Below are 13,132 nucleotides of genomic sequence, written 5' to 3' on the forward strand. Positions count from 1 at the left end.
GAACATTTTTCTAGTTTAGATACATTTTGCATATTAAAGAGAGAACAAACCTTTTACTTCAAACTCTATTAGTTTCAGGAAATTTTCAATAATTTTAAATTATTTGTTTTTACTTTTAGAACTAACCAAAGAGTCAAACATCTACCTTGCATATTGAAATATGTTATTTCCTCATTTTCAAAAATGTAATTTTTTATTAGATTGTAATAATTCTATCCACCTTGCTAATAAACCTTGCTTAGCCTGTTGCAATATTGAAGTTGGTTAATGTTATTAGAGAATGATGAAGGCAGTCTTACTGTTAAAGTTATTGCAGCTGAAGTTTCAATTGTATATATGAAACTAAAAGCAAAATAAGGTGTATATTATATAAAAAGACATAACATTTTATATTATTTAAGGAAACTGTTACATTAAAAGAATGAGTTGTATATATTTTAAACTACTGTACATATGAGTTTGATTCCATGTAGGAGAAGATCAACTGTTTACAAAAGATTATTTTCCTTTTTCTTGAATTTTGAGCACATTGATATTGGTGGGTCTGTCACGGGGTGTGAGTGTGTGTCTGTGTTTGTGTCTGTGTGCGCTCTGTGACGGACTTCAGCTTCCCCACAACCACATATTGGATAAAGGAAATGGATTGATGGATATTGGTGGGTTTCCTTGCCTTCAAGGCTTCCTGCAAATCTACTCAGAACATTTGATTAGAATTCTGATCAGACAACAAAGTGTTTATCCCTCCTCCATTTCTATTTCAGGAATTCAGCTGTCTTACCTATCTGCTCGAAACCGCGGTCATTGCTGACCAAAGCCAAGTTTGATCACCCACTGCCTGTAATTTCAGTCACCAGTAGTACTAGTGACTACTAAGGAACAAGTAAAGGTTTATTCCATGCTGAAAAGAGAAGAAAGAAAACACAAAGTTTCGGAGCCTTCTTCAGGTGTGAGCTTCTCACCTGCTCACCTTCTCACCTCACCTGCTCACACCTGAAGAAGGCTCCACGGCCGAAACGTTGTGTTTTCTTTCTTCTCTTTTCAGCATGGAATAAACCTATTACTTGTTCCTTTGCAGCCTACGCATGCTGACGCAGCTACCCACCTGAACTAGTGACTACTAGTCACTTTGCTACTTTGTTGATTTTAAAATTTATGTCTCCAAATAATGGTTGGTCCTACACTTTGAAACAATCTATTTTGTGCCAGTATTTTGGGATTTTTAAAAAAAAAGTATTCCAGACATATGACAAACATGCAACAAAATATTCTATTGTCTATGTTCCTATTAAACAATTAGCTAGGGGGAAGGAGCCACCCATTAAATAATATACAATGATAATATTTAACCCACCAGGTCTGTATGCTTAATATCATCATGAGTATAAATACATCGGGGTCCATGTTTTAAAAAACAGATATGGAGAGCCTTCTTAGATTATAAATAATCTTTTAAAGTGCATAAGGTAATTTAATTAATTAATCCATTGAGATAAAACAGGTGGATCTGATCCCATCCTGATTCCATTTAAATGGTATATTTAAATGTTACACTATGAACCCTTTTCAATAAACTAATAGATATGGGCATCGGATTTCCTGCAACGTAGATGTCAATCAGTCAAGGTGAATGAGTTTACCTCCCATCCTCAGACCATCAACACAGGCGCGCCACAAGCCTGTGTACTCTCCCCACTTCTCTTCTCCTTGTTCACAAACAGCTTCACATCACAGCACAGTACTGTCAAAATCCTTAAATACCCAGATGACACCACCATCATCGGCCTCATTACTGGAAACAATGAAGCATGATATCAGCTGGAAGTAGTTAGAGCTGTCACTTGGTATGCTTACAAATACCTACAACTTAACACATCCAAAACTTCTGAGGTCATTGTGGACTTCAGGCACTCACAGGATCTCAAATCCCCCATCTCTATCAATGGTCAACAAGATAGAGCCATAACTGACTCATTTAAACTCCTGGGCACCTATATCTGTAGCTCTCTAAAATGGCACATCAACACAGATCATCTCATCATGAAGGTGCATCAGAGATTGTGCTTCCTCAGACAATTAAGGAAGTTTGGAGTCAGTCAACACCTCCTTGTCTGATTCTACACAGCCATTTTAGAGAGCATTCTGACATCTTCTATCTCTGCGTGGTACGGAAGCACGGACATCCTAACAAGGAAAAGACTTCAACGCATTGTTACGAAGGCCTCTAAGATCACTGGCACTGCTCTCTCCTCAGTTGAATCCTTGTACACCCAACATACCACCATACGCACTAAAAAGGTTATTGCGGATCCATCTCACCCCGCGCACGACTTATTTCAGCTGCTCCCCTCAGGTAGACGTTTCAGATCACTGACATGCAAAACTTCACGTTTCAAGAGCTTCTTCCCGACTGCTGTTAGGCTGCTCAACAAGTAATGGGCCCCCAACCATCAAAAACTCTGTATTGTGCTTTATAATCTGTATCACATTTAAATTGCACTGATTTGTCTGTGTTTACACTTGTCTATGTTTACATTGCAGGGCATCAACTGGGCATTTTTTGCATATTCGATTATAGAGTGACTTTTTATGTTCTGTATTGTGTACTGTCTCTCGTCATCCTGTATTTTAATAATCTGTCTTGTATATTGTGCATTCTGGTCCTGTATTTATATTCTGCATGTTATTGTCACATGTCAAATGTCTGTAGCAAAGCTGTAACAACAACACTTTCCACCGGCTTCGGTCGTGTGGCAATGAAGATTCTGGTCTATTCTATTCTATTATACAGTTTTTAGCAGCAGTCATAGCTACTTTAAATTAAGAAAATATGAATTCAAGAATGAGAAATATTAAATTATATAGTATCTCTTAGTATATCAAATAATGGGATTAGTTTTATGTGTTTCATTTGGACATATATTCCTATGTCCAATGAGAACAACCTCAGTCTGGCCTTCAGTTATCATATGACTGTGTAATCTGTTGCAATTCTATTTGTTTTCTACCGTTCTAACAGCCCTCTTGACCAATTCCATTTCGTTCTTTTACAGATAGTTAACTTCACAAAAAAATGTGATTTTGAAATTTATAAAACTGTTCCAAGAGATATTGCTTATTTTGTATAGTTCACACAAGACGTTGACTTTTACATTTGTTGATAAAGGTTTGCTAATGTCTTATCAGTTTTAGTTTTTTGCTGTAATTAAAAACTGTGAAAACAGGCTTGTCTTAGACTTATGTATCATGTGTTTGCCAATCGTAGAGGTAGGTGGCTAATTTCACAATTGAAATTACTTGTTTTGTGATATGTGATATTGTTATGTGTTTATTGACTACCTGTGTACGCGGGTGGAGACTTAAACTTCATTGGCAGTAGTGGGTGGTAAGTGATACAGTAGGTGGGAGATGACTTTCAGATTTTTACATATTTTTCAACTACTTGTAGAGTGGTGGTGGTGGTGGGGTACAGTTTTTTTTAAATTTGTGCCTTTACTATGCTGTAATCGCCTATCGTGTTTTTTTTTTTAACAAACCATTAAATGAATATTACATCTGATTATTCAGCGGGATTGACAACGGTGATCTTGAATCATACCCGTCTATATGTTTCACTTTTGCAAATAAAAATAAAAACGTGCAAAAGGAAATCTTAACAAAACTGAGCCTTAACTCCAAACCCCAAGACCAAGAGGAAAGCACACACCTTGCTAAACCCCAGTAGGCGGCTGTAATTAGCTGTTGTTATGTCAGTTAGCGCCGCACTGCCAGGTGACCGGCGGCTCCGGTTTAACGGCAATGGAGCGGTCGCGCCGCCCTCTCGCGCCCCCGCGGGTACTCGCTGGGTCTGATGCCGAGGGATGAAACCCTAGTCCGTCTCAAAATGAATCAAGGTAGGCCGTAAGAACGGGTGTATTAGACTGACTTCTGATTTGTAAAATGATAGTTAGCTAATTGTGTTTTTAATGTTCGGCATAAAGCCCCTCAAATTACATGTATCAGGTTTTTTTTTTTGAAGCCGCAACAACTGAAAGTTCAAATTGGGTGTAATCGATTTGATACGTTTAGATTCTCCCTCCTGGTCGTTTTGTATTGTTTTGCCACGAGTATGATGTTGTCTCCCGAGTTTAAAGAGTTTGGTATGCAAAATCGTCCCACCTCAGTGGCTCAGGCAGTGATTTTCAATTCCACAGAAGTTTTGAACCACCAGATTTCTCAATTTCCCTCTTTAAAGCGGAGGGCTTTCATGTTACTTTTTGAAGAAGTACGTTCTAATGAAGAGAAAGATATAAAACAATTGTTAGATTATAAGTTAAAATGTAATCATAAAAGCAATCTTAAACCTCTACTGTTAATGATGACGTGAGTTTTTAAAACATTAACAGAGACCCAGTTCACGCTGTCAGAAGAGGTCTTATTTTTACACACTACAGAGGATCAGGGATTAAAATGTTTCTCGTTTTCTTTTGGGGGGAATCCCTGCATTTTCACCTCTCGGTAAAAAGCCCTGCCGCGGTGTCTATTTGGTTTGGTTTAGTTTTGTACTGTGGAAGCTCTTCTGTTGGCTTGGTTCACAATTGCGTCACAGCGGTAAGAGTCAATCAATTGGTAGTGATTTGGCTATTGTGCACCCCGGTCTGTGTCACGTCCAGCGCGCCGCTGTCTCCCTACTGTACGGGACTTGGTCGCCAGGTGTCGCTGTAGTTCCTCTCCTTGACCTACCGTCACTTCCGGTGTGTGCTCTGAGTGTGTGTGTTTTTTTTTGTGGTGGATGAGAATCAACAGTGGAGGCTGAGGGGGAAAAAAAAAGAGTGTGACTATATGCTAGCGAGGTAAAGACGAGAGGTTCCCCGACTGCAAGAAATAAAAAAAGATCAAGTGGAAGAAAGGGGCTGGCAAACCAGGATCTGAATTCCCCCCTCTGATATATACATATATATATATAGACATATAACAAATACAAGAGCGAAGACGAGGAATACGACGAGGAACCCCTTCCAGCAAGCAGTATCGCCATCTCCTGCACTCCAAGCCACTGCTGTGTCTTCCTTACGATGGGAAACGCTGCTACCGCCAAGAAAGGCAACGAGCTGGAGAGCGGTGAGTGAGAGCGGAGAGACCGGGGGGCAGGAGCAGACGAGTCGAGGGGAGAGAGGAGGAGGAGGAGGGGGTCGCGGGAGAAGCGTTGGGAGGGCATAGGCTCATTCATTCCAGCCGGAGTAAACATCTTTACACATAACACCCCCCCCCCCCACACACACACCACCACACACACACACACCTAACGCACACAATGTAGGGAGGGCACGGTAGGGATGGAGGAGGGGGGTGTGTTTATGTGTCCGAAAGAGAAAAAGAAAGAGGGCTCGGAACAGAAAGAAGACGGGGTGAAGATTAAAACGCAGGCAGGAGTGGTCTGCCCCTAGCCGGCTGGCCAAGTGACATTTGAGTATAAACCAGATCATTTCATTTAGGCGGTCCTAATGTCGCCTTTTCCCGTAGATCCGACGAGCTGTGCTGTGTTTCAGCGTTGCACAGCTACACCGAGCTCCAGTACAAAAAGCTGGGATGAGGATTAATGCAAGGGACCTGAGCATAGGCCTGCCAGCCTCTGGTTTAGTCACTTATTTAATCTCCGTACTTTTCTTCAAATATCGTATCGGTGTCCGATCCCCTCATATTGCACAACGACACCACAGTTGGTGGCGGTGGTCATGTTACTGTTACTGCTTGAAAGACGCTTGACCTTATTATTCGGCGGTAGCGCATATACTTGGGCAATTCTGACGAGAGGCCTGTTGTTTTGACTCCAGACAGTACAGTCCACCAGTGACTGTATATTGTGCGGTAATTCACACCGCTGTGAATGAATTTCAATCGTAAATGCAACAGAAGGAAGAAAATAACCCCGATTTTACGCGTCTCTAAGTGCTGCGGCGTGGTGTGTACTTGGTTACTGCTTTCTGTAGTTAAGGCCAGTTCGGGGAAGTTTATTTCAGATCTGCTGCCGAGGTTGAAGGCCTTTTGAGATCCCTTTAAATACTATATCTCATGCAAAAAACTACTTCGAGGGCCCCGAAAAGTTTGTGGTACTTTTAAGAGCACGAACTTTAAATGATGATCCAAACTCTTCGTCACGATCTTTGAACTACGAACAAGCTTTTCGACTTGTCTTAACCTTCCGACCTTTTGCGGGTAAAACCAAAATTCGCAAACCCAATCCCATGATTGTATGCTACTACCATATATTACGGATTTGGTTTAATGTAACGACACACTCAGGTCGGTTTCTTCGAGTATAAACTAAGTCCACTCTGTGCAGTGCACATGGCAGAAGTTTAAGTAGGATCTCTGTATTCTGACAAAATTCATTGAGTTCCGTTTAGTTTTAGATTTTCTCATTACAGATTTTAGATCCACGTTTATGAGAGCAGAGTTTGACTTTGATAGATCTAATTTTACATTCTTAACGGACATTTAAGAATACTTTTAAGTGTAGTTCACGTGTTTATCAATGTGAAAAGTCACAGCTCTCACTTTCAGGTATGAAGTTTTTTTCCAGGTTTTCAAAAGCTCTAATTTTGTTGGCTGAGCTGTGTGCATCCTTTATCTCAGTTTCACGGTTCCTCTTTTTGCTCAGATTTGTGGTTAGGATTTCAGCTTTTAAATAGATAACAGAGTATCAGAAAAAGCAGAAATAGCGTATAGAACATTGTTCTTGATAAAAAAGGTTTCAGGTTTCTAATAGGGTGAAGAGGGATTGTTAGAGATTCATTTATGCATTGAGTTGATCACCTCTTGACTGAAAAATCTTAAAGGCTAAGATATGAATACTGTAGAACCTTATGGTTTATATGACTTGTTTGTGATTTGATAAGAACATATTTGATTTAAAGTAAAACCACAAACTTCAGTATGGTTACCACTGAATTGGTATCAGATATGACTGGAATATTCTCATTAATAGTTTTTGTTACTTATGAACTGATGGGGGATTCACAGGTGGTTGTAAAGCATGTTTTGATGGGTGTGTTTTTTATTACATTTTTCTGTTCCTCTTATTAAAAAAAACGTTACACTCATTAAAAAAAATGAAAAAAATCTTAAGAAGTTTAACTCCATGGTGAAAAGTAAAAAGAAGATGAAACATATTAGTTACCGAACCTCACTCCCATAATCGAAACATTGCTTATTCATTTTTACTTTTACGAGAGGAGTTAACCTCTACCTGTTCCTTGGCAGTTTACAAACTAATGCAGCTCCTCTCTCTAACCTCTCAAAAACCATTTTATGTCTAGAGATTTAGATTCAAAACATTTGTTTTTACTGTATTTTGGCAGATGGCCATCGTTATTCATTTGAGTTGTTAGCCATGTAAGAGGAAACCTTCAATGTCTACATTTGCTGAAGTGGTGTACTATGAACCAGCTCTCATAGAGGCCCTGAGAATGGAAAACTCAACATAGACCATTGGAAGTTTGAGCTGTATTGTCATTTGGAATTAGTTTTGGCATAACAGTTTGAAGATTTAGGTTATTTTATGATTTAACTGCACATTTTCAGGCCAGCTTCATTTGTCTTGTTTCTTATTAACATTGCCTTCTTCTACCCCTGAAAAGAGTTCAGAGCATTACTTGTCGGGACTGCCAAGATGTATTTTGTTTGGGACCTTCAGGGTATTATCTCTTATTTCTTTTTATAGGCCCTTTGAAGATTTAGTTTCACATCTTTAGAAAATGCAGAGACTGCACTATTATTCCTGTAAAACTGGTAGAATATGTTTTTTAGGTGAACATAAACTTTTCAGGAAAAAAAAAAGAATGGGGTATCATTGCCTATCAGTTTGATCCCTTTCAGGTCTTGCAGCTAGATGCTATTAAAGCTACAAAATCAAAACATTTAATGTAGTCTAGACTACATGTGACTGTATGTGGAAATTTAGACTGAAATGTCCAGCAGCTGGGTTGTCCTTATTAAACAGAACGTAGCTTCTGCATCTGAAAAGGTTAAGTGTGCTTGCCTGTCTCTCTCTTTTTTTTCTGTTCATTCAGAAATGTCAGCTATTAGTGGCAGCAATACCCAACTTCTGCTTCACCACAGTGACCACCACTACTACACATTCACTTCACCAAAATCTGTCTATGGGACTTTTGTCTAGAAACCCTCTTGTTTCTTAAGATAACAATGCTCTGATCAAGTATGCAGCGGTTAAATATACCGGTAAAGACGAATATTAAAGTTATAACAATTGATCCCAATTCTGCAGGCTCTTTTGGGGTGAAAAAGCAGATAACTTTGCATTTGTTTGTCCTTAGCTGAAACTAGGTTTCCACTGTGGGTGTCCTCTGTTAAACTCAATGGATTGTGGGGAAAGAAATAAGCGTTTAACTTCTACAGAAATCTTGTTTTTTTTCTCGCGTGTGAGATACTGGAATTGTCATTAAAGTTATACATTGTGAGAATAATTTCATTTAGGGACTGTTAATCAAGTATCGATGGTTCCTAGTTCATTATGTCAGTTTATGTCCTTTATCAATGCAGATTATCTTCTAACGATAAGGCAGAGTTGGACAGTTCTCTTCCCCTCCCTGCTACCAAAGCTTCTCTGTTTCTACTGGTTACTGAGAAATATTATGATATACACAAATGCAGTTAAAGGATCAGCATGTTTGCATTAAAGTGCATATAAGAAGCATGTTTTCAGTGTAAGCTAGTACATCAGCAAAAGGTATAGCTCAAACATTGGCATTTACATGGGAACAAAGATGGAGACGGTGAGGTTTTTATTTTTGTATAGTGCGCGCATTTGAGAGAGTTTCCTGACAAATTCAAGTGTTTTTCTGGCTGTATCCTAAATTGTTGTAAATAAAGTATTACAGTGAACCCTCAGTTTAATGGACTTCACTTTAATGGATAAAATCTGCTAAAGGGGAATTTTGTAAAATAGTAAATACCAAGCTTTCCTTGCAATAACAAAGTATAGAGCAATTGGTATAGGTTAGGTGAATTACTTCCAGTGGGTTTTGTGTGCTTTAGTGATTTAAAAAATATTAATTTAAAAAATACTATAATGCTAAAAAAAAGCTCTTTAAAAAGCACAAAAAATGTGCTTAAATAAAATTATACATATGTTTAAAATTCAGGTATATAGTGGTCAATTACTTATGATGTGTGTGATTCATATTTTTACCACTAGTTTTGCAGTATGTTTACAACGTGAAATTAAGAGCTTGTATATGTACAGTATGATAAAATGGCAAGTGAGCACTTTTGAGTAATGTTGATTAAAAAAGTAAGTCAGTATATCCAAAAATAATATACATATATATCTCATATAATAGTGTGTTTTGGGGTTAAAACTTTATTCATGGCTTATGGGGAATTCAGCAATAACAGATACCCCTAAATTCCTATTAGTCTGATAAGCCGTAAATTTACTGTATTACTGTAGGCAGCCCATGAAGTAGTGGTTAGGGGTTTGTGCTGAAGGGTTGTGGATTCAAATCCCAGGTGGGAGACAGCTGTTGGACCCTTGAATGAAGTAGTTCACTCAACATACTCCTATAAAATCCCTGCAGTATAAGTGGGTCTCTGGGTCTTCATTGCAAATGAGATTTTGTTCTTAACTGATTTACAGTGTAAAATAAAGGAATAAGTTACTTGTGCTGTGTTCTTTGGACATAACATTCTGTAAGTTTGTTACACAAAGGCAGACAGTTGGACTCGCTATCTGAAATTCTTAATTGAAATTCTTAATTTTGTTACTTGATGAAAATGTCATGCTTCCTCTTAATCTGTATGTTCTAGAGACCTGCTTTTAGCTTAGTTTTTGTCTTCTTGAGCTAGAGATTTCTTCTGTGTTTGTAATTCAGTGCTCTTAAGATGTCTTGATAAGTCTGTAAACACATGGCACCAGAGATGCCAAGGTCAAGACAGACTGAGGCAGTGGCCACTGAATTTTAGTATACTTTTCAGAAATAACTGGGAAACGCATCCAAATAAACCAGGATATATTTATTTCCTTCAGTTTTTCATGTTGTCTCTGACCATGATAAACTTATTACTGTCGTGTATATTGTTATCATGAGAAATGGTATGAACCTCATAATGTGAAATCATGATCTGATATTAAAATAAAACCTGTTTCTGAATCCATTTCTTGAACATCAAATGATTGAAGTGATAGTGCTGGAATTTTGTAGTAATTTATTTTCCCAACTGTAAAGTCAAGGTGTTGGATCTATTTAGACTCTTTTTAAAGGGTCAGGTGTTGTATTGTAAAAATATTGTGTACTGTAATGTTGTGACTATATTAAAATCCATGCAAAGCTCATTTGTTATAACCAGTCTGCTTCCACATTAACGAGTACAGGGCTCAATATTGTTTGGCACTGCCTGACTTAAAGCTAAATAAAAATTTAGTGGACAAAACTGATTAGACATGGCACAGGCTACTCATTTCTGAAGATAATGAAAACAATCAGTTTTTGATTATAACAGCAAAATACCAATAAAATAGAACTGAGTATATTGTTGGAATATTTATTCATCTGTCTAGATAATGTACAATAATAATCGGTTCAATGAAGTAGTTGCAGTTTTAAATCTTAAGTGTGTTTTTGAGAATGTGTTAAGAGAGCAACCAACTGCAAAGTATCACTTGGAGAATAATTTGAGATTCTTGTAGGTCTTTCTCATTCATTTTAAATAAGGTAAAGTAGCTAAACAGGTTTTATCCAAGAGGGATGAAAGTTGTAGTCTGTGATGTTAAGATGAACACTCAGTTATCAAAAGAATATTTTTAAAGGTGAAATGAAATTTCATACTTTTACTTTGATTTTAAGATTAAACGCACCCAAATAGTTAGGCTCCCTCGTTTTTTCACTGTTGTTCATTAAATGATGATAAAGATTTTAAGGTTTTCCACATTCAAGTCTTTCAGACCTCTTTTTTCCTCATTTTCAACTTTTTTCATGTTTATATGTTTGAAATTGGGATTTGTGATGGACTTTGATTGCAAATACTTTGAGACTTCCCAAAATGTTATTGAATTACTGAAATAAAATATTGTAGCTATAAATTCACTGGTGTGACCTATAAACTATTGATAAATAATGACGTTTCATGGTTTATATCTAATCATCAGGTCAGATTCTCCTGCAGCAGTGTCTCCTAACCTCATGCAAGGGCATTTAGATTTGGCCTAAAGAGAGAGGGGCTCCACGTTTTATTCTAGCAGAATGTAATTTTTCGTTGGAGGCAATGGTGATGTGCTCAGCCTTGATTTGTTTATGAGAACTGATCAAATCTACATCAGTGTTGGAAACCTGCAGCTTGCATGCAGTGGGGAAGTTAAGTTTATGCATTAGAAATCTGTGCAGCAGTGCAATTGAAGCGTTACTCACCTAGGAAGCAAACATTTCCTGCTTTTCCTCTTCAGCTCGTTTGAAGCGTCTGTACAGTTTTGTTCTTAGTAGGTACTGTTTTTTATGAAAAAGCAAGCTATGGGTATTGTGCAACTACATATGAAAACAAAAGGAAGTTGAACGCTTAATGAGCGAAGTTCATTTAAACTAGAAATAGCATATAAGCAAAGTCCTTATTACAGTAAATCAGTAACTTGCACTTTACGATTCACTTGAAAATGAAGCCCTGTGATATTGCAGTTATTATTGTATAACTATTTTCAGATATGATTTAAAAACACATTAGTTGATTATTCACATCACTCTGTACGGTGTGTTTTCTGAAAGTACCTGCTGTTTGTGATCAGGTGTTAAATTGTCATGGCATGTCTTGGCCTCATATATGGAACTTTGAATATTAAATAGAAGCCTTAGATATAGAAAAATCACCAGTTTGCTCTTTACTGGAAGTAGGTCTAGTGAACTTTGAGCATGGTTAGTACTGTTTGGTTTGGCCTTTTTCTTGAATTGAGACCCAACATGTTTACTCTGTATGAGGACAAGATTAGCATGTCTCATCTGTGATTTACAGCCCATTCCTGGCAGTGATGGTGAATAAAGGAATCCTGTGGTGTCTGTTTGCGGGGATGCTTTCTCAAGGTTGGGCTTGAGGAAAGCCCACCCCTGCTCGGTGGAGTTCATGACAGACAAGGCTATGGTAGGCTTGCATTGGCCTGCTCGGATTGATTCAGGCCCCTGATCCAAGGGGAGCTGTGTTTCTATTCAAGATGTTCCTCTGGCTCATGCCGACCTGCCACAAACAAGGAAAGATTATCAAGACCTTGTTTTGCTTGCTAGACCGATACTTCTGACTGCCCTTGTTCACACTCTGTAAGTACATGGCTGTGTTGCAAAGCAAAGGGCAGCGTTGAAAAAGTTATTGAACACCTTTTCGCAGTTTTGTCTGTGGTTCCAGAGTACATTGGTGGACTTAACTGGCAGATATGGCACTGTTCTGCATTGTGCAAAACCTGAAGCCTGAGATCTTGTGTATAGGTGAAGAATGTTTCGAATTGTATATAGGCTACATGTTTCATCCTGGATGACAAATAACTAGGGTGCTCTGTGTCTGCACGATGCAGTTGCTGATGAGGATATCCACTCTTGCAATTTCTTATTTTAGACTTAGACTCTAAAGTCACCAGGTGCTGTGATGTTTGTATATTCAGATTCCCCCCCCCCCCCCACTTTTCCATTTATATCTTAATAAATCAAGTGATTTACAGGGGCATTTTCACAGGTATATAGTAATGATAATGAATCACAAAGCAGTTTGTGCTGTGATTTCAATAAAATCATGCATACTTGCTTTAAGGGCAGCTATTCAATCCAGCAAATTGAAACTTGAATTTTAATGCATCTGAATTGAAATGATTAAAAAAACACAATACTTTGGTAAACTGAGATGCAAAAATCATTTTTAATGGTTCAGATAAACATTCAAATGTATGTCCACGTTAGCTATGCCACAATGGTGAGGCCTAAGAAGGGCTGGGGAGGCAGAATTAAGCCGAATCTACGCTGCCAGCATGTAGTGTTGCTCTCGTAGTGTTTTTTGCACTGCTGGTAATCTAAACTATTTTCCTCTCCGCAGTATATCATTTTCTGCAGCCTGTTGTGCACATAACATGAGCTCCTACACATCTTCCACTATTTCTTTTGCTGTCAAT

At 38.1% G+C, this 13,132-nt stretch overlaps 1 protein-coding gene across 2 annotated transcripts in view; it reads left to right on the plus strand.

Annotated features, from left to right (window-relative positions):
• The first annotated feature begins 3,858 nt into the window (after positions 1-3,858).
• prkacba (protein kinase, cAMP-dependent, catalytic, beta a) overlaps positions 3,859-13,132 on the plus strand; it is a 49,472-nt gene continuing 40,198 nt past the window's right edge. Inside the window, exon 1 of one of the 2 annotated variants that reach the window (XM_088926613.1) lies at positions 3,859-3,890. In XM_088926613.1, coding sequence (XP_088782739.1) covers positions 3,881-3,890 — 10 coding nt within the window. In that variant the 5' untranslated portion in view covers positions 3,859-3,880. Of the gene's footprint in view, positions 3,891-4,740; positions 5,098-13,132 lie in introns of those variants that run through there. The other variant, XM_088926611.1, reaches the window with a different exon arrangement.

Source organism: Atractosteus spatula, chromosome 11, assembly GCF_055471065.1.
Source record: "Atractosteus spatula isolate fAtrSpa1 chromosome 11, fAtrSpa1.hap1, whole genome shotgun sequence".
Classification (NCBI taxonomy): domain Eukaryota; kingdom Metazoa; phylum Chordata; class Actinopteri; order Semionotiformes; family Lepisosteidae; genus Atractosteus; species Atractosteus spatula.